The sequence below is a fragment of the Plecotus auritus genome (genome assembly GCF_963455305.1).
Source record: "Plecotus auritus genome assembly, chromosome: 2".
Lineage (NCBI taxonomy): Eukaryota > Metazoa > Chordata > Mammalia > Chiroptera > Vespertilionidae > Plecotus > Plecotus auritus.
The window spans coordinates 82392870-82415396 of NC_137771.1; the positions used below are offsets into that span (position 1 = coordinate 82392870).

Sequence of the window (22527 nt, forward strand, 5' to 3'; positions counted from 1 at the left end):
TGTTGGGGAAGGACCTTATGTCATTTGTTACATATAAGGTATATAAGTGAGTTAATAAAATTTACTTAAAAGGTATAAAAATGGGGTGTCCGGGAAGTTTTCTGTTCACTGAAATTGTTACATGTAAATCATGGCCATTAATTCTAATGAAAAGGAGAAATCATTCTACTTTTATAACAAAATTAGAAACAATGCAACAGGAGTTTTTAAAAATTATATTTAATACAAGTGAATAGATGAGAAGATCTGAAATGTTATAAAGCAATGTACACAATGAATAAATAATCTGCACAGGAGAGTCATGTCTACATTACATAACACTGTCTAGAATGGGAATACTTAAAGTAAATCCAGTGGTAATGGAGAAAGTCCATAAAAATGCTAACCTGTCTTCCCTTGTATGAAATTGTTCAAGTATAAAAATCCAATACAGTGTAAAATAGTATTCAATTTAGCTTAAGAATAAAAATTGCAAGTATTGCAGTTTCAGAAGAAAAATGTAAAGCAGCATTTAAAAACTACATAAACTACATGAGAATAGTGTTAAACTAATGAAGTACCAATAAATGAGATCTACACTAGCAAAAATTAGAGAAGGAAGCATGAAACTAGCAATATAGCCTGTTGGTTAAAACCTAAAAACTAAAATGTGTTCATGTAAGAGTACTCTCTCATACAGTGCACATATGAATTTAAATAAATCCAAGTCAACATCTTTAGCTGAATAGGTTAATATTTAATATGCTACATCTAGACCTACTAAATAATTTATGCCATGAGATGAATACATAATTTTACAGTGTCACATCTAAAGTTCCTTCCTTTAGAGTGCAGCATAGTAAAACTTAAAAATAAATATCTTAAATAGCATTACTATTAAGGCACAGTATAAACCACATTATCATTACCTCTGAAGAATTGTAATCTCAGTAACTTTGTTGTCTCATGTACTGTATTCACTAATAAATAGTTTTAAATAGGACTCTGAAATAGATACTAAAAAGTGTAAAATTATTCAAAAAGGGAAAAAAATAAATGCCCTTAAGACAATTCTTAAGAGTGTAGAGTCTGCAAACTTTGCCTGCCTTTAACATAAGCCACGAGTCGACACAATAAATAGAAAGAGAAGGCTGTTGTAGTAAAAGCCTGATCCTATTTCAGAATCAGAACTGCTGACGCCAGCAGATACAAGTTTCCCAAAATTGAAACAGGATGGGGAGAGGGATTAGAATGTGACAAGCTCATCAAACAAGCACAAGTGATGTGTTCTTTCCAGAACTGTGCGTGTTACTGATTGTCTGTACAGCTGTTGCACCCATTAATTCCACATCACTTGCTCCACAGTCCCACTCATCCACAGGATAGATGAGAAAACAGCTTTGGTGCCTGTCCACCATTTTACCCACTGCCACGCTCCTAGATTGATTGTTCGATGCCCATTTTTGAGAGAGTAAGAACATTACCTTCTTACTTGAAAAAGTTCTATAGGCCATAGCAACTTAAAAATGACAATCAGTGCTTTCACCATTTTGTTTTTCTAAAAAAAAAATCTGCTTTTAAATGAAATTCAAGCTATGTATTGCTCACTCTGTATTCCCTGGTTCAACAAGATTCAAATAGCATTTTCTAACTTGTAAAAGGCAGTTTGCTTCCCTGATACTATAAAAAGAGCAAAAATAAAAATCCCATTATAAAAGTGAAGTTCCTTTGTTACTTCTGCCATCATTTCCTAGTGGCCTTTCATTTCCTCAGGCTCTTTGGGATTGGTTTCCAAAACTGCGCCCACTCCCCTCTGTCTCTCACCTCTTTCTCATCTAGAACACTACTGGAGTATAAAAATAACAATAATTCTGCTTCACAAAGCATAGCTTTTTTTTTTTTTTTTAAAGCTGTTAATGTTAACTCTTATTAGCTACTAAAAATTGGGAAATTGGGAGGGAAAGAGAAAACAATTCAACTTTGATCAGATGGCTGGTCTATTGCATTCGGTCTGTTTGCAGCTGCTGAGGCTGATATTGGCCAAACGCTGCTGCTGCGGCAGCTGCTGCAGCGGCAGCAGCAGCTGTCCCAGGTGCCGCGGCGGTGATTGGCTGCTGCACAGCGTAGCCATAGCCCCCTGCAGTGACGTATCCTGCAGCAGCTGGAGAGGCTGCGTAGGGGTACTGGTCATAGGCGGCGGCGGCGGCGGCAGCAGCAGCTGCAGCAGAGTATTGTGCATATGCAGCTCCAGTGTAATCAATGTAAGGTGTGGTGGAGGCAGCAGCTGCAGTCGGCTGGACGTGTGGAATGACCACTCCAGGCTGCACAAAAGCCTGTGGATACACATAGTGGGCAGGTATCCTGTTGAGAAATGGAAAACAAAGTCAGGCAGTAGTTGCCTCCTATCTGTAGCATTTCTTGCTCAGAAATACAACAAACTCAAATTTAGTGGTTATTATGAGCATAGGGTTGCCACAATATCTGCTTTCCAGTGGTCCGTCAAAGTCCTCTGGCGGTAGCCAAAGTCAGGGAGTGCCCCCAAAGGAATTCAGCTATCAAAATCTGATGATACCCTCCCTGCTAACATTTTTGTTTATAATCATTTAGATCCAATAAATATCATTTAGCAAAAGTTTGGAAAATAAATCAAGGTTCATGAGGGCTATGCACATAAGAGGTATTTAATAAATGCTTAATTGATTAAGACTTGAGAAAATTGTAATGAATTCACAAACAAAACTGTTTGGCAAATAAAAATTCTGAGCTGTGAACACAGGACTCCAAAGGTAATCCATGATCATTCAATTCCAAGGGGGTGATGGTTGGTTTGTCAAAACAAAAATTTCAACACAATCTGTATGTTTACTATCATGGCAACCCTACTTCAAATTGCTATGCAGACTCAGCACACATTAATCTCTCTGCAACCTCAGTCACCCTTATTAAAAATAATAGTAAAAAAGAAGCAGGCGACAAAATAAAAAAGGAGTTTAAAAGTTCACAAGTGTGGTAAACACAGCAGAATCACACTTCTCAAACGAACTGTAGTGCAGCTCACTCTATCACAAGAGGCTGTTGTGGGAAGCTACAGAAATGCTATTAACATTCATGGCAGTGATCTGAAAGAGAGGTGCAGCACGCTTTTTGTCTTTCTTTCTTTCTTTCTTTCTCTCCATAAAATTCGTAAGGACACAAGGGTCAATCAAACCTGTTTGACTATCAGGCAACTGAAGGTCAGCCAGCTTGTTTATCTCTATGCAAGACAGACAGAAGGGATTTGGGGGAAATGATGAGGTTGAGGGAAAAGGCAGGGACAGGGAAATACAACTAAATATTTCCAAAATTAATAAAACTTAAAAGGTTTACACAATAGAGTAAGGAAACATTTTTTTTTTTGCACATGTACTAACTCTTGTTTTATCCTCCAAATCAACAGAAATAGATTTATTAGCATATCTGCCTATAAGTAGATATTTTATATGAATCAATTCTACTGTTATATATTATCCTGCAAAAGTTCAAGAAAGTGAAATACAATCAAATATGTTTTAAAATTATACATTGAGATCACATACATAACACACTCCAATGAATTAACTTAAACAATCATTTTTAAAAAAATTAAATCACAAGAGGTATTTCTAAACACCCATGCATCTCAGTTCTCACTCTTGGGATTCATTACTGTCCATTTAAAATATTACCATGAACATCTGGTTTATTTCATCTTTCTTTAAAATAATCTCCAACAAAACCCCTTATGTTTCTAAAAATATGACACTATAATGCCATCTGGATGCTGGCAAAGCCAACTTATAAGAAGTACAAATAACAATCTTCAAATTTTAAAGAACTCAAAACAGAAAAATTCATGTTTAGATGTTCAAAAACAGATTTTTCTTTGCCTTTTCAGAGTTTTACTGAAAACACTCATTAACGAACATCCATGGAAAAGATGAATTTATCACAGAGGGTACTGAACTTTGACCCCAATGATAAAAATACACTCAAATTTACTAGACTTGTAGATCTTTCCCAGTGCCAGGAGAAACCACGTCATCAAGGGTTTTTCAGGACACTCAGCGATGTTATGAATTGCTTGTCAGAAACCAGACGCATGGTCATGCCCACACTTAAAACGCCTCTGTAGGTCAGGTGATTGGTTCCTTCACAGCGACAGGTGTGGCTTTATAAAACACTGTCCCCGGAGGCCACCGTGTCCACAATGTGCGGACATGGCTAAGAGAGCCTACACTTATGCCAGTTTACATGTGGTGATGGACAGCAGGGGCTGCAGCTGGGCTATTTTTGATCCTGTCATGCGACAAGGGTTTCCAGTGGGTAAAATGTCTTTATAAGGCCAAAGTAAAACATCTATCAGCTGCAAAGGCCAGCCAGTATGAAGCTCACTGATATGGAAACATTAACCCCTGGACTCCCAAAGTTTTAAAGACAACATAACATGATGGTTGCTAGGTCTGTATCTGCAAATAAAGGTGTTAACTGAAAATAACTTTAGCCTACAGCATGGCGGATAAAATTGTGTGTGTGCATAGGTATGAAGAATGCAATAAAAGATAAGCAGGGTTTCTTACAGTACTCTTGTCTCTACATTTATTTTACATCAACAGTTTTTATTTGATAATGTACTTATGAGAGTACAAAGTTCCTTGGAATGTCGGAATCCTACATGAAGTCTGGTTAGGAAGATGTCTGGAAGACAAATGAAACCCTGGAGTCCTTTAAGACTCAGAGAAAGGAGAATCCAGAAGACAATGGAGAGTCTAAAATATCTGAGTTTAGGAAGGAAGGCAAAAATGGACTAAAACATAAGGTGAGACTTCTGAAAAAATTCCCGTATTACGAGTTCTTTCCATAGTCTAGGGAACCCAGTAAGGCAATTTGAGAATCTCCCTCCTACTAAATATCTATCAACATACTTTCCCTCAATTAATCATAGAATGTACAAACCTAGCAGTTACAAAAAGCACAAGAACACAGCAGGATACTTTGGGCAACTTTGAAAGAAATTTTACTCTGTTTTCCTTTTCTTCCTATCGCTTCAGGTCCCTCTGTGACTTTTGACATCCTAACTGGTTTCCTCTTCCAATCTATGACAAAACTACGAAGTCTTCTTCATCTCATTTGCTTGCTCTAGTAATCTATGGCCCCTTATATCATTCCTAAGCACAAATTTCTTAAACTTTGGTATGCTAGACCTTTAATAATTCTGGCTCCAAAATACTTCTCTCAGGATTACTTTCCACCTTCCCCTTAACCCAAATCAGCTGGGCTCCTCAATGTTTCCGCGCCATACCACACATTCCTAGGTCCTCACCTTTGTTCATGCCATCCTTTTGCCAGCGATGCCAATCCTCACTCCATCTCTACCGGTTGAAAACCAAATCCGATCTGCCCTAGCTCCTGCACTCACTTTGTGCAGAGCCTTCAGGAACTCGCTTCAACCTTTTAATCTCATATTTCACTATATGTGAAATGAACCCAATATTTCCGACTCGAATTGCTGTGCATAAAATAAAATTATGCAAAGAGCCTACAATGATGAAGATAGCTAAGTACTCAATACAAGAGTTCCTCATCATCCACCACCCTTTAAAATCTAGGTCAACTTCTTCCTCCTTTCTGGATCCCACCAACCTGATGTCTCTCTCCCTTATCTGAAGATGCAGGAACAGCCATTCTGGGTGCTTGTAAGTTTTCCTACTAGATTACAAGAGAGAATAAAGTTGGGTCTTATTGGTTACAACTTGATACAGAAGAAAAGAACATGGCTTTTGAAAGGTCGGGGAAACCTAGAGTCAGACTCTATCACTTGCTAGCCCTGGTAAGTTAATTCACCTCTCTTCATCTCAGTTTTATCACCCAATGAGAAGGACATTAACAGTGCCTTCATCAAATAATTAGTGTGAGAATTAAATTATATAATTTATTTAAATCCCTTATCAGTTCTAGGCATGTAGCAGATGCTCAGTTAATCTTAGTTATTGTCCCTCCTGCCCCTTTTAGTGGACAATATAATATCCAGTATGGTGTTAACACAACTAGCCCAAAATTTAGCACTTAAAGGTATACTGAATAAATGTTTAAGTATATTTCAGCCTGGCTAAACTAGCCTAGACATTTCTGCTCACAGATATGTATTCTCTCTTCTCCAAGGTTTCAATAAGAAAATGTTTCTTTCAAACATAAAGTATTTATAATATATTGTTCAGAAAATTTACAAGTTTCTATACATGTACCCACTGTGTTACATCAGAAATTCTTTAGGCCAATGTTTTCTCTTTAAAGGCCCAGAGTAATTTGGGGGCCATTTTAGGATTACAATTAGGAAGAAATAGTTCAGTTACTAGAACTTCAAATAAGTCAAATAAAATAAAAAATTCTCAAGCTTCTTTCCAGGCCTAAAATAAGAACGTGTAGCATTCAAATAGAATTTTGGATGACCAGGTGTGATTTGTTAGGTACAGACTCTGGGACTCAGAGCAGTGTTGAGAACCTCTTAAAAAAGAAAGAGACGGCTGGCTTGGTTCATCTGGAATGCTATCTATTTTTAATAAGAATCTCAAGTTCAAACAATTTATGCAAACAGTAATAATCACCATCCTTTATAAAGACAGCTAATATTAAAAGAGATGAAAAACAAAAGGTTACTATCAAAACATGCTTGATCTAAAACTTCCAGGTGATACAATTTACTCTGGTTGCTCCTAGGTTCCTCATGCTGCTTTCTTGAAGAACTGTAAGGACTCTGACAACCAGTCTAGATTTCTATGTCTAGTTCTTAAGACCCTCCATAAACATTCTTCATGCTGAGCCTTTTCTCTATGCCTTTGCTATGCTCACCTCATCCTGTACCTTTGAGACATGTCCATTCTTCCTTTTACCTGTGTAGGATTTAGCCATTGGTTCAAGTCTAGTTCAAGTCCCCACAAAACCTTGTTCAACTCCTCCAATCACCCATTTTCTTGCTATTCTGAATTCCTTTTGTACTGAAAATACCAAGTATCTTAGCAACCTAGTTCCCGATTGGTTTGTTTTAGTTCTCAAACTAAAGTGCAATGTCCTTATTTTATATCACCCCTGGCACAGAGAAAAATAAACACATACTAATACCTGTTGATCGATTCAGTTGTATAACTGTTTCAAGATTATTAGTGTGAGATCATGACTAAGTTCACCATCACTTCCTAAGATGTATGGTTTCCTTTCCAATCCCTCCTTCAACATAGTCTAGAAAGACTAATGATGAGGAAGGGGCCCACACAAGTAGTTGAACCAATAAACCCACTAATTATTGTCAGTATCCAGGATGGTTTGGATGGGGCATTGATAAATAACCATGGATATGAAGGTTCTTTTTAATGATATTGGACAGAAGACTCTTCCACAGTTTAAAAAAAAGTAACAGTTGCCAGTAAGGGTGAAGTATAGATATGTTAAAGGGAGGGTTATAAGAAGGTATTCATGAAAGATATAAATTGACTCTTCAAAAAATTATTACTTTTTGGGGGGGTCTATTCTTAGAGACACATAGGTAGATCTCTATCTGAGCAGAATCTAACCTTCCATGCTACATACACATATAGATGTTTAGGTGTTAAGGCTAAGGTGTTGCTGAGGATAAAGCACTTCTTGAACAAGTTAAAATATTTGAAAAGAAGTTTAAATCTCTGACATTAGAGTTACAGCAATATTGATCATGTAGAATATAGCCAAATAGACTCTAAGTGTTCAGAATCAATTTAGGTGTTAGGGGATCTCCCACCCATATCATGTCTAAATGTAAAGAAAATAAGGGAGCGCAAGTGAGGAAAGCTGATGATCATAAATATGACCAGAGGTAACACAAATATGAGCAGGCTGTTCACCTGAGTTAGAGCTGAAAGGTGAAAGTTAGTGCTACTCTACTGAAAAACTTGACTAGTGTTAACAAATCTGATGAGAGTTGCTGAACCTTTAATTAGAAGGCCTAAAAGTGGATTCACATTGCAAAAGAAAGAGCCCCATTCCCAGAAAACTCCCCAGTAAAACAGAAACTTAGGACATGCAAGCAATGTATCTGTATTCTTACAGAGGGAAATCACACGATTTAGCACTCACTACAAAAGTGTGGTTAAGTGGAAGTCACAGGCTACAGCTTAAAAGCAAGAAAAAAAAAAGAGGCCCTTTGCTTCCCATGGCAAAGTCAAAAGTCAACACTCCTCAACACCACCACCAAAACCAAAACACAAAGAGCCCCTTCCCCAAGGAAAAGAAAACACTTTCACTACAGCTCTTTTCAATTAAGTAAAAAGCACACAGTTTAGCTATCAACACCACTTCATTACTGTAATAAATAAAATAAAGCACACGGAGGTCTATTGTCTATTGTGAAAAGTAAAACAACAACACCAACATCCATGCATCGTTAATCACCATCTGAGCTTGTGTGTCTGAGTCTACTGGTTACAGTTTAATTCCAAACAGAACTATTCCACCTCTTATCATGGTATCCTTCTGATCAGTTAGCTTAACTGTATAGGAGCCCTGTCAGGTTAGAAAGAGATAAATAAAATTGAGTCAAGTTGAACAGTAGTAATGGTGTTGGGACACAACGGTCTTGTACACAAGTCATACCTGGTATTTTTGTTTTGTTTTGTTAATCATAAGCTCAAAATTTGTCTGGTTTGGAGGCTGCATACGTGGTCAGATAACTTGACTCATCTAAAAATATTTATGTTATCAGCATTAAGAATACACAAACATATATAAATATGGATAACCAGGAACATTCTGTGGCATGATGGTCTTGTCTGTATATAAGAAGCAGGTTAACAAATGATAGCAGTTGGAAGTTAGGAGGGCCAGATTAATTGACTTACCCAAAAGGTCTTTGTATAAGGGCTGGATGAAGTTGTTGAACACCAAAGGCAAAACCTAACAACAAAACATACCACATTCTCTATTTGTGCATGGTTAGACATTTACAACTCCTACATATAAAGAGCAATCACAACTTTCATTTATCTTAGAAAAGATAACCATCCTTTTAATACTTTAGAGAAAATATTAGATATATATTTAAAAGCCAGTTTTCTTAATACTATTGTTGATTCAAATAAAAATTTTAATAGGCTACAAGTGGAAACTAAAAATTATCTGCAAAGTTTAGTTGACATAGAATAAGACCTTAGAAAATTAGTCCAGGGAAAAATTCTCAAGGAATAAAACCAACAATAGGACTTGATAAGGAAGTTACATGTCACAAATATTCCTATGATTCTGAATAACGATCTATACAAATTCTTTGTAATTTGGAGCACTCTAGAATGCTTTGAACAATGCTTTGGAAGATTATGGCTTTTAGAGATTATAGTATAAAAATTCACCAAAACAAACTCTCCGTTCCTTCTTCTCTGGATAGTATATACACTCAATGTATTAGACAAATACATGTTTTTAATGTTCGTAGATATTTATTTGCTCATGCACCCACTTTCTTGACAACCTAGTTTCCTAGTAAATCTGTTTGGATGGAAGGGTCAATCTCCAAAATTTCAAGAAAAGATTACATCTGTTCAACAGTCAACTCTCAATTATCTGTGTTAATGGAAAGGGCAGTGTTATAAATGCAAAAGGTCATGTTTTCACACAGACAAAACCATGCTCCCTCTTGGCGATTAATAGCTATGTGACTTTGGAGTAAATCATTTCTCATCTCTATCAGTTTCTCAGTTTTTTCATCTGTAAAATGAGGGTACTGGAGTATGAAATCTATTTTAATTACTAATATCCTGTGACTTTATGTGAAACATTATCATCCAGACACCTCCACCTGCACCCCTATGCTTTTCTTGGGTCAGTGTTCAAGTCTGAGTGTCTGCTTTGAGCCCAGGGCAACTGGTGGTAAAAGGAGAGACAACACTTTGTTAGGAAGTATAACCAGCTAGAATTGACAAATTTGGCCCATATAATCCACATCTGAGTTATCTACAAGTGTCTAAAAACTAAAAAATGGAGAGTGGACTATGACTACAGAACACAGGTGAGTCATGTCCAAGTCTGGGTGTGTAAAAAACTGTCCAGTCCCCCAAGATCTATTTTTGTACACAGGTATATTTCAAGTCCTAAAAAGAGTGGACACAACTCTCCTTTATTTATCTTCAATGCCTTGGTAGAATCACCAGCCATGGTTTAACTTTACTAAATACATCTACCAATGTTCTAAATTGAGGATTCATTCTATGCAGTAGTGGGCATCTCTAGTGGGGAGGGGAGGTACAAAGGGACCCTTGTTTCTCACCTGGTTGCATGATCCTTGGTTTTGCTCCCAAATATGCCAGGTTCACATTGGCCTTCCTGCCATCAATTATGGGGTTGGGATCCTTGCAGGCTCTTTCCGCAGCCGCCCGGTCAGCCATGGTGACCTTAGCAACATACACACACAGACATACATACAAAGCTCTAAATCAACCCTTGAAGGAAACCAGAATCGCACTGGAAATATCATTCATGATAATATTAAAGGGGGGGGGGTCCTTAAACTTTTCCTTTATTTTTTATTTTTCTTCCTGGAACTTACTCCTTGATATCCCATCCAAAAAGAAAAGGGAAGAAATCAGAAAGGAAGAAATACCACCCCGACCACACACACACACACACACACACACACACACACACACACACACACACACACGCTCCAAAGTCTTAAGGGTGCTAGCAGGGCCTAGCAAAAATTTGGAAGCCTGAATTCTGTCTTAGAATTCCTCTAGGTCCTCTTCACCCCGCCCCCAAAGCCCCCAGGTCTCCACCGGACCTGAGGCACTGTTTGCTTTAAAAAAGAAGTCCAGCCTCACATCCGCCTGTGCTCCCAACCAACCACCCGCAAACACTCCCCAACGACAATAGCTATTGTCCTACTCGGGAGCTCCCTGCTCTGGGGCAGCTCAATCTACACGCTTCAATCTCCAGGAAGCTTAATATGCTCTATTTCAGTTCTGCAAAGAGCCATAAGATCATATTTTTTAAAAAAACCATCTTTGCAGTTAATAGAAAAAGGGTGGGGGCTGGAGGGAGAAGAGCCCCAGATCTCCTGGGGTGTCGCCTCCGGGCCCCAGCCTGAACGCCAGAAGACACACGCATTTTTACAAAGCAACAGCGCGCTTCCCGACCGGCCTCCAACCCGGAGCGCGATACCGTGGGGTTGCAGCCCCTCCCTCCCAACCCTCCCCAATTCTCAATCCCCAATCCCCAATCCAGCAGTCGTTACAGTTTTCTCCTTCCCCTCGGGCCCCGCCAGCCCCTGACACAGCGACGCGCCCCATTCTCCTCGGAACCCCTGGAGCCAGGACCAGCTCTCCGCTCCGCCGGGACGAAGGGGCAGCGTCGCTCAAGCCCGAGGGGTGTTCGCACGGTGTCGCGGAGCCCCCAACAACGATCACCCTGGCTAAGCGCCACTCGGTTCCTCCCACCCCAGCGGGCCCCCTTTTCCCCGCGGGGCTCCTGGCCGACCCCCACCTCCCCGCGTCCGCGCCACTTACAAATCCGTAGCCCCGCGACTTGCCCGTCTGCCGGTCGGTGATGACCACCGCCTCCTCGATCTCGCCGAAAACCTCGAAGTACTTGCGCAGGCTGGCGTCGGTGGTGTGGTAGGGCAGCCCCCCGACGAAGATCTTGGTGTACGTCGTGTCCTTCTGAGTCGTGTGCATCTTCGCGCCCGCCCCGCGGCTCGGGCTCCGGCTGCGGCTGCGGCTGCGGCTGCGCCTCCTCCGCCGGCTCCGCGTCTCCTGCACCCTCTCGCGGCCGCTGGGGGCCGGGGGCGAGTCCGGGGGCGAGGGCGGCGGCGCGGCGGGGGCGGGCGGCCCGGGGCGGCCGAGGGCGCCGGGCGCGCGGCTGCCGAAGTCGCCAGCAGCCCCGGAGACTTGACTTGCCTCTCTCCTCCCGCCCCCCCTGCCGGTCACGGTACAAATTCTCCGGATCGTCTGGGTTAGGATCCGGTTCAGTAGAATGTGCAAGCGGTTTCCACTCACCCGGCGGGGAGGCCAAAAATGAAAAGAGAGGGTGGTCCTCCAGCGAAGAACGGGGTGCGTTTAGAGGTAGATTTTTCTTGCGTAGAAATTAGGTGTCTCGGGTGGGCCGTGGGTAGGGTCGGCGGGCAGCGCGGCCGGGTGCGGAGGAGGGTGGGTGGGCGCGGCGGTAGGGCCGGGGGTGGGCGACTCCGCTCGGCTGCGGTAGACGCTCCGTCCCTGCCGCCGCGAAAGCTGGAAGACAAGTGGCGAGGACTGCTCTCCCCCTTTCTGCTCCCTTCCCCCGCGGGCCGGGGGTCGGCGCCCGGCTGGGGAGGGGGCGGGCCGGACGCCTGCGATTGGCCGCGGCCGCACCTGGGGCGCCCGGCGCCGCCGCCCCCCAGCTGTTGGGAACAGCTGCTTCTCTCCCAGCGCGGCGAGGCTCTGGGCCGCCGGGCTTGGTCTCTGGAGCCGAAGCTGGGTTAGGTCTGGGGAGGGCTGGAGGCGGCCTTGCTCTCAGGGTCTCCTGTTTTAACACGTCAAAGTCCTAGGAACCCCTTGCGGCCCCTGCCGGGACCCAGGGCGCAGGGACTGCGCCCGCGGAGGGAGCTGCGTCTCTTTTCAAAACGAAAACGCGAGCTCTTTGCGTTCGGCCTCATTGACAGAGCCTGCGACCTGGACAGCCTACACTTGGGGCCCCGAGGCCTGGGGCGGTTCGCTGGGAGGCCAGTGCCCTCCTTGGCGCGGAGGGCCACGGAACTCGGGCAGCGTTACCCGAGTTGGGTTACCTGTGGTCTGGAGAGTGAGAAGGAGGGCCCCCAACCTTCCTTGACCCCAAAGAGCTGGTGCTGGGGACAACTAGCGAGACAAGGCCAGAAAGGAAAAAAAAAAAAAAAAAGGGTCTAAGCCTAGGTGTGCTAGGGAGAACCATTAGCTTTAATTGCTCAAGGCCTAGCCAAGCTAAGTAACTGTAGACACCTAAGTTTATCAGGCACCACATTCTATTTCAGAGGCTCATACATTAGTACCCCGAAATGACAAATTTGTGTTTCCTCCCTAACTCTTGGGGAAGACTGGTACAGCTTTCTCACGATATTGTCTCTCCTTCCCCTCCCCCTCAGCAAAGAATTAATGTATTTCCTTTTATTTGAATTTCTAGAATATTTAGGGACTTTAGCTCAACTTTTTTATCAGGATGTAATCGTAAAAGGTGCAATCGTTTGAAATCGACTTGTTACATAACCACTGGTTTCTACCAGCAGACCTTTAAAGCATTTGTAGAAAATACACTATTTAGTGCTCCCCATATATATATATTTAATTTTATATCAGCTTTTTGCAATTTCTTTTTATTAAGAGTACATTCAATTAGGCCATAAAAATCATTGTCATATTGAGGTTTGGACAGATATTTAATGAGAGCAGAATGTTTCACCCACCACTGATGGCATACAAGTTTTAAGTAGTTTCCACCAGGAGTGTCCACTGAAGTCCATGCATTAATTGACCCAGGCCACACCATTTATTCCCTTTAAAGCAGTTTAGTATGTTAACTTATGAGAGAGGCACAAACTTCTGTTTCTCTTCCCAGGGCACCTCTGCAGTCAGCCCAAGAGGATGAGATATATTGCAAAAGCTAATGGGAATGTAAATATTCTTATACAAAATGTTAAATTCTGCTTTTCATCTTGCTGACTTTGGCATGAAGTTGGCCTTTTGAGGTGTCATCAATTTTTTTTTTTAAATTTGAACTCCCAGTGGGAGAAATGGAGAAATAAGAAATCTAAAGTTTTTTTGGAAAATGTTTTTTTTCCAATTGAAGAAAAATAAAGCATATACGTATAAGAGCCAGCAAGTGAAATTGTAAACACTCTCTCTTCATTGCTTAACTAAAGTGCAGGTTTAAAAGGGACTGTGTGTACCCGTACGATGTAAGATAATTTTTAAAAATTAGAGAAACAAGGCCCTGAAACAGAGGAGGCGTGTTTTTTAACAGCCATCTTGCAATGTTACTTAAGAATCACTGTACTTAGATGAGGCTCAGGCAAAAACTCTTGTGAGGGGAAGCTAGGTACTTATAGAGAAGCCTTAAAGAGAAGAGTGACTTTGGCTGTTTCACCTCTCTTTCTGCCTGGATGGGGATCCCACCTGGGAGGGGACTGTGATAACATCAAGGAAGGAAGGTGTCTGGGAGTGCAGCCAGCAACTTGGATGTTCACGAGGTATAGTGGTGAGATCTACAAGGAAATTCTGATCCCAGGTTGGGATCCCTGTGTCAAAAACTCGGCTTCTGGAAATTAGATGCTTCTCTGCCATAGTCCCAGAGAAAATGCAGCCACTCTCCCCCTGCCCCATGTAACCCCTGACTGGTGTGCTTTTACTCTTTAATGGAAAAGTCAAAATTTGATAGCTTTGTATGAAACTTTGTTCATTTTGTATAAAATGGTGTCCAGATATCCCTGATTTTGGATTGCAGAGATAATGCAAGCATTGCTAATTATCTGGTGATGTGTGGTTCTTTGAAAACATAAGTTAAGAGGAATGGAGGTTCCTTATTTTCCAAGCCAACTTTTTCTTTCTTTCTTTCTTTCTTTCTTTCTTTCTTTCTTTCTTTCTTTCTTTCTTTCTTTCTTTCTTTCTTTCTTTTTTCTTCTTTCTTTCTTTCTTTCTTTCTTTCTTTCTTTCTTTCTTTCTTCTTTCTTTCTTTCTTTCATTTTTGTTTAGTTGTATTTATTGGAGGTGACTGGTTAATAAATTCTACAGGTTTCAGGTATACAATTCTACAGTTTATCATCTGTATTGTATTGTGTGTTTCCCATCCCAAGTCAAGACTCTTTCCAAACCAATGTAAATAGAAGCCATAATCCATACCCAGTTCAGCTTGATAAACCATCCAGCGCCCCCCACCTCCCCCACACAGGCAGGCACCGTGCTAGGGCTAGGCATTATTGTTTTACATCAGCACAAAGGTGGTTACAGTCACAATGGCCAGATCAATTCTTGGAGGATTTATGAACCTGAGCCAACAGACCATGTAGCCTTAGAGCCATAAAATCTTTTTGAATTCAAAGTTTCAAGGTTATTAAGTACCAAATATTTCTGTACAATTACCCATTACAAAGTCAAAGTCAGGTTGGAAAAACAATCCTTGGGTAGTCCTTTTGCTTTCTCAGCTGCTTTTGGCAGAGAAGAACACTTGTATATTAACAAACCTTGTGCAATATGATGTGCACTTCTTTGGAAAGAAAGAGCCATAAAATACTTTAAAAGTTATAAATAGGTCTTAAGCTTGTCATATCCAAATTAGTACACATGAATGGCTCTGAATCCTTGGTTCTTATTCCATGGCAAGATCAATATTATTTTATTAGTTACAATAAATTATTGTCCACTTTGCTCAAAATCATAATCTGACTATTAAAGGCCAGAACCAAACTTAGAGTCTCACACTCATTTATCTATTTTCTTGCTTTCTCTTAAATGGAAATCAACTCCAGGCCCAAGGTATATGAAGAATTTTTGAGAAAAGAGAGTAACATTTCATGAAATTAGAGAAGCGTTACTGCTGCTCATGGAGGTGCTTGCTCCAGAGCCAGTATGATTGGCACAGCAAGTCTCCTGCAGGCAGGGTTGATCTCTTAGATGTCACTGCATCTTCTTCAGGTCAGTTAGATCCTCTGCAGAATTCTACACATATGAACACTGAAGAAATATTTACTGAAGAGATTTGATATCTTAAAGATATCTACCTATAAACTTGATGTTTGGGAAAAAATACTTTCTTGATTAAAACTGACCACTTGAAGAATATTTAAGCCAGACACTAAAACACACACACACACACAAACACACACACACACACACACACACACACAATATATATATATATATATATATATATATATATATATATATATATATAATCTTTGGTGAAGTCTTTTATTTTGATTGTTTGGGAACATTTGCCTTTTTGTTGTTGTTTAAGAGTGTGTGAACATTCTGAGTGTAACCAACAGGTTTCTGTCCTTTTGAGTAGTCTCATGATCCACTATTTTTGTTTTTCTGGGTGGGTTGGTCATTTTCTCTTAGTAACAGATAACAAATACATGTAATAGGTTATGCTGCTATTTTAGTGAGCAGAAGAATTGGCAGTTAAAAGCCTCATCAGTTCAGCTCAGATCCACCTTTGGGAGAATTCTATTCATGCTTCATTAAACCACATCTGAGCTGCTAAGCAAAATGAAATGGAAATTTGTAACTGCTATTCAATCATTAAAGCCATAATTTCTCTTTTACATCAAACATCCAGAAAATAGCAGAATAGAGTTTCCTGGAGAATGAGGGAAGGGCAAAATTGAAAGTAAGGGGGGGGGGGCAAAAAGAGTTTACTGCCAACTTCACCCTACCAACAGTTTCACTCTGCCTGTGTAGTAGTTGTAAATGTACACACACTTTAAATTCTATTCTATAAATTTGAAAGGCAAGGAAGAGAATGCAAATGTTTTAAACCCACTGTGTATTTCTTTACATTTTAAATTCAGGGTGTACTTTAGTTTTAAGTTTTTTAATAGTGGCTGCCTCAGACCTGCCAAGCTATTTTTGATACTATCCAAATGTATTGAATGACTCTCTGTTGATGACAGATTCATTATAATGGTGTTGCCTGTGTGCTGGGCAGAGGACACAGTGTGGTAGAAATAGCTCTCGATCCCAAGACAAGAGACCTAGGGCCCAGCCCAGGCAGTCATTAATCAGCTTCAAGACCTTGTTTACTATATTCCATTAAAAAGTAGGAATTTCATTAAAAAGAAAAACTTGTGGCAGTCTTCCCTGGGTAGACACGACCTAGAATGGAGGATGCTAGTCTGATCCTTTATTTACACATCTGTTATAGGCTCACCTTGGATTTATGAAACAGTACAATATTAATTAACACTCAAGTGTTATTTATTTACTTTTGAATTTAAACTACTTGAGATCATTCTGTAAGATTGATATTTTTTTCTGCTAGTAAAGGGAAGGCATTTTCATAACAGGAAATATAAAAATGTACAAAGAAGAAAATCAAAAGCACCCGTACTTCTACTCAGAATAATGAATCATTTTAGAGTGTCTAATGGCAGGTGTTTCTTGTACATAAATATACACATGTAAGTACATAAGCATGAGTTGCCCTTTACATTCCTACCACCAGCTTTTTTCAACGAACAGTATAAAGTAAGTTTCCCTATCATTAGTTTCCACAATTCATTTTAAATGCCTAAATGGCATTTTATTATGCCAATGCCCCCAAATGTATTTAAGCAATCACCTTTTTGGAGGCATTTATATTGTTTCTAATTGTTCCCTATTATGAAGAGTTCTCAGGTTAACATCCTTGTAGATAAATCCTTGAACACATTCTGATTATTTCGAAAGGCTGGTTTCATGAAGAACTTTGTTTTGTTCAGTGCTAAACTCCTGACTCCTGAAATAGTGTTTGGTACATAAAAAGTGCTTAAATATTTATTGATTGAATTAATAAACTCTTATAAGTTTATATATTAGATTGAAGGATATGCCCATACTTAGATCTTTTAATACAGATTGTCAAATTGCCCTCCAAAAGGTAGTATCAGATTTTATTTCTACCAGCAGCATATTGATGTTAGCATTCCAGAATCTGCAGTGAAGCTGCTGAGATAGAATACTTTTGTTTGCAAAGTAAAAAAAAAAAATCCTAACTCACACAGAGTTAAGTAATAAAAAGGACCTTTGGTCCTCTATAATTGAAAAGTCCAGGAAAGGCTTCCAATGTGGTTTGACCACAAAGGTCATGTTGTCACCAAGACTCTGACTCTCTTTGTTGAGGTCCTCCTGCCTTTGTCCTTCTCTGCTGGCTGGCTTTGTTCACTTCCTCAAGGTAACAAGGTGGTTGCCAGCAGCTTGCAGAGCCATGAGCCTCCTTGTTCACATGCAGAGGAAAATAGATTTTTTTTTTTTATCAACTGTCACACAAAAGTCTGATCTTGCTTTTGGTTTTATCATCTTGGGTTGCAAACTCACCTTTGAACTGATCGTAGAGGCCAAGGAATGTGATTTGCATATTTGCTTAGGCCCAGGCTCCATTCTGTTTTCCCACCATGGGACAAATCGCTTGAGCACAGGGATGAGACACTGATTTGCTCAGGCCCGTTATGGCCCACACCTGGAACTGGGAAACCCTACTGAACAAGGTTGGGAGATGCTGAGTTCTTTTGGGAAGAAATGGTAGAGTAATGCTTTGGAAACAACAAAAGGCTTCACCAACGATCAGCATTTAATATTTAAAATATATGTATTTTCTAGGGTAAAAACACTCTATGCCTCTTGGATTTGCTTTCCATAAAAGTTATGGGATCAGCTCTTCCAGGATTCTGGTGTTCCTTTTCTCGAAAGAACTTAGAAGTGGAAGGTTAGTGCGATGAACTACAGCTTCCATGGCTCCAGGAGGCCTTGGGGATGCAACAGATGTCTCATCTTCACCTTCTTTACTATTCTAGATTTCACTCATCCTCAGCTAGCATGCTGCTTGGTGTTTTGCCTAGAGTTCTTCAGAGAAACAGAACCAACAGGATATATAAAAATCATTTAGAAAGATGGATGGATGGCTAGATAGGTTGATTTAAGGAATTGGCTCATGCAGTTGGAAACCCAGGCAGGACATCTATGTTACAGTCTTGAGGAAGAGTTCCTTCTTCTCTGGGAAACCTCAGATTTTGCTCTCAAGCCTTTCAACTAGTTAAGGTCCACCCATAATATCCAGAATAATCTCCTTTACTTAAGGGAGTGATTGTAAATGTTAATAACTCGACAAAATTCCTTCACTGTAACATCTAGACTAGTGTTTGGCCAAAAACTGGGGACTAGAGCTTAACCAAGTTGACAGATAAAATTAACCATTACAGGCTGTGATCAAGACAGTCAACCCTGAGGTTTGAGTTCCTGGTCACCATGCCCTCTCATGATGTGATTGCTTGTCTATTATTAAAACTAGGGGCCCAGTGCATGAATTTGTGCACCTTGAAAGGAACTGTGGGTTGTGAGGCTGTGGTGAGCACAGGGGCAGGTCTCGGCCCATCCTCCGCACCCCTGTCTGGCCTCTCCCACCGCGGTCCTCTGTCTGCTGGCAGCCCCGCTCCTGCCACCGCTCCCACACGCTGACCACTGACGGTGCTGGACCCGCTCACACCTGCTAAGCAATCGGGGCTGGTGCCAGCAGCGGGTGCAAGTGTTGGCTGCTGCCCCGATCGCCCCTCAGGAGCAGGGGGAGTTGGAGAAGACCTTAGGGGCGATCTGGGCTGGCAGCTGCTGTTTGCACCTGCTAATGTCACCAAGCGATCAGGGCCGGTGCCTGGAGCCAACAGCAGGTGCAAGCGGCAGCTCCAGCGCCGACAGCGGGTACGAACGAGGCTGGTGCCAGCAGCAGGTGTGAGCGCTGGGCGGGACCGTGGAGCAAAGAATTTTCAGTAATCACCAGAGGCTCACCCCAATGACAGCGACTGGCGCCCTGCCTTGGTCTGGCGCCCCCGCTCACCTGCTCCACCATCCCACCATGGCCGACACATGCCTTGTTCCATGCTCTGCTGCCTGCTGCCAATGCCAGCCATGTTCTGCGCATGCCCCCTGGTGGTCAGCGCATGTCATAGTAACTGGTTGTTCAGTTGTTCGGTTGTTCCGCTGTTTGCTCTATTTGCATATTAGGGTTTTATATCTATAGATTGGGCAAGGAAGTACCAAGAAGTATCCAAGTGGATCACATGAGTGACAAACTTATTCCTGGCACTCTAGTATAAACGAGCCCTATTTCTTCCTGACAATTGTGGTCAATTATCCCTGTCAGGATTGTGACTCCTCTTCTTATCTGATGGTCCCTGGATGTAAGGAGCCTGAAGTGCTTAGGTGCCAACTGTAGCTTTAGTTCTATGTGACTCTGTGTCTCCTGAAACTGGAATTCTCCCTCTAACTCCATTTACCCCTTACATGTTTTGCTATCCTTTTTAAATATATTTTCTGTGACATATTCCTTCAACTACAAAAACTGTATTTTTCTTAAGTCATTAGGCTTTTATATTTACACTTACTTGGTGTTTTTTTCTTCTTCTTACACTTCTGTGCTCTGATTTGCAATAATTATTTTTGTTTATCTCAAAGAACTTCCTTAAATATTTCTTGTACGACTGGTCTTCCCAAGATGTAATTACTTTAAACTTTTATCTTTATATTGTTTCTGTTTGTTGGGGATATTTTTTCTGGTATAACCTTTAATTCAAAGTTGAAAGTTATTTTTTTCTTTTGATACTTTAATGATGTCTTCTGGTTTCAATAGTTTCTGTTGAGAAGTCAGCTGTTACTCTTACTGTATTATTTTTCTTTTAAAAACTGCTTTTAAAATTTTGGTTTTGTTCATTTATTTTTATTTTTCAGTAGTTTGACCATGAAATGGCTAGTTATGGTTTTCTTTGTATTTCTCCTGTCTGAGTTTTGTTGAACTTCTGGAATTTATGCCTTTCATCACAACTGGAAAATAATTTGAGTACTATTTTCTTAAATGTTTCTTCTATGTCATTCTCTTTTCTCCATTGAGAGAACATAGCTCATTTTCTCTCAAATGGTATATATGTTAGTAATCACGTTCCTGACAGCTCTTGTTTTTTTCATTCTGTGCTTTAATTGCATTATTTCTATAAACCTGTCCTTGATTTTATGAAGTCCATCTTCTCTGGTGTCCAGACTTCTGTTAAACACATCAAGTGACTTCTAATTTTAGATATTGCATTTTGAAGTCCTAGAATGTTTAATATTCTTATGAATTATAGAATTTTCTGCTGAAATATTTCATATTTTAATCTAATTTGTATATTTTCCTTTAACTTATTATTTGTAATTATTTTGAAGTCCTTGTAAGCTAACTCCAATAGTTGGATCTTTTCTATGTCTGCTTCTATTGATCATCTTTTCTCTTTATTATCATCATATTTTTTCTGTTTATTCATGTGTCTAGTAATAGTTTATTACATGCTGGATTATGTTAGAGCAGCTCTGCATTATGTAATTTTCCTCTGAAGTATGTTGAATTTTGTACCAGTAGGCATTTACATTACTGGCAGATCACGTAGATTCTGTCAATATCTGATTAAGAATGTTTATGGTTAGTGATTTTCAATTATTTTCCTACTTCTAAAAGGTAGACCTCATTCTTAAGCATGAACTTTCTGGAGTCTCAACTGAATGAGTGGAGTGTTCACCAAGATCTTTACAATTTGAATGGGTTGGAATTTTAAGATCTTCATAGCATTTTGCAACGCCTAAAAACTTTGCTCATCAATTAGCCTCCCCACAGCTGTTTTTCCTTTTTCTTTTCTTAAAATATGGGCTTCCTTTCTTTTTAAGTATATTCTGCTTGGTTTAAAATCCCAGTAGAATTTTTATGCGTATTTTTTGCTCCTTATCTTTACTTCTCCCTCACCTGATCTCTGTTTCTTCTGCCCAATGAAACTGACACTTTATGCTTGGGCCCTTCTTTCCCGATACAAGGATTTGAAAATCACTTTAGGAAAAAATTTGGAGTAAATGTAGGACTCATATATTTCCATTCTCTTAAGAATTATACCCTTGAATTGCTTGCTGTCTAATACATTTCAGCAGTTGTTTGATATATTGTGCTCAGCCTTTATAATTTTTATTTAATTATTTGTGTTTGATACCAGCTACTTTATCATGGTCTAAACCAGAATTTCTTTAAATCAATTATAAATATGGATATTTTGGTAAAAACCTATTTACACTAAAAATATTAATGTATTTCTTTATTTTTAAAATGTATCTTTAGGCTTATTATATAGCAATTAGTGTTGGTTGCTATATAACAACAACACTTGGATTATCAGCAAACTTTTACCAAAAATGCAGATTTTTCTTTGTCTGTTTATAATGTACATATTTATACAGACAAATTTATCAGAGTAAATAAATACCTTCTTCACACTAGACTTTTGCCTTAACCAAAAGACAAAGAAACTGTTCACTTTAATAACAGATTTTGTAATACAGAAGAAATTTAAGAATCATGGGTTCATCAAAGTTAGCTTCCAGCTTGACTTTCTTATCCATCAATTTCTGGGCAAATTGTGTAAAATATCTCAAAGTTTAGCCTAGAAAATGTTTATATTAATCACAATGCTCAGGAACATGTAAATAAACTAAGGTCAACATAAAGAGACAAAATTACAATGCATATGTGTCTTTCAAGAGATCCATAGGCTCAACTGTATAAATCTTCACTGCCTCAGAATTCTTTCTTCTTCCTTCATAGATATGTGAGTTTGTTCTTCACAAAAGTAGTTTTTTGCCTCCAAGCATAGAAATTTTATGCTTATTGATATAAGCACTTGCAACCATTGCCTAGGTGTACATATATGAGTTTTTTACAAGGACATGGGAGGGAGGAGGAAACAGAAGTGTTTGGCAAGACCATGCACATCCCCCTGTTCTGCCTACACTGGACAGAGAAGGGACATGTTTC

General features: G+C 40.0%; 1 protein-coding gene and 1 long non-coding RNA gene across 3 annotated transcripts in view; one reads left to right on the forward strand and one right to left on the reverse strand.

Moving 5' to 3' along the window:
- Positions 1-200: 200 nt before the first annotated feature.
- Positions 201-12068, reverse strand: RBM24 (RNA binding motif protein 24). Its single transcript, XM_080654090.1, has 4 exons — positions 11520-12068; positions 10283-10406; positions 8862-8916; positions 201-2340 (listed from the first exon to the last, which is right to left on the reverse strand). Exons 1-4 carry the CDS (start codon positions 11685-11687, stop codon positions 1977-1979), a joined length of 711 nt encoding a protein of 236 aa, XP_080510216.1. The 5' UTR covers positions 11688-12068; the 3' UTR covers positions 201-1976.
- The window catches only part of LOC308240737, a 132002-nt gene continuing 121432 nt past the window's right edge, over positions 11958-22527 (forward strand). For both annotated transcript variants that reach the window (XR_013959830.1, XR_013959831.1), the window contains exon 1: positions 11958-12074. This is a non-coding gene — a long non-coding RNA (uncharacterized lncRNA). The remainder of the gene's footprint in view (positions 12075-22527) is intronic.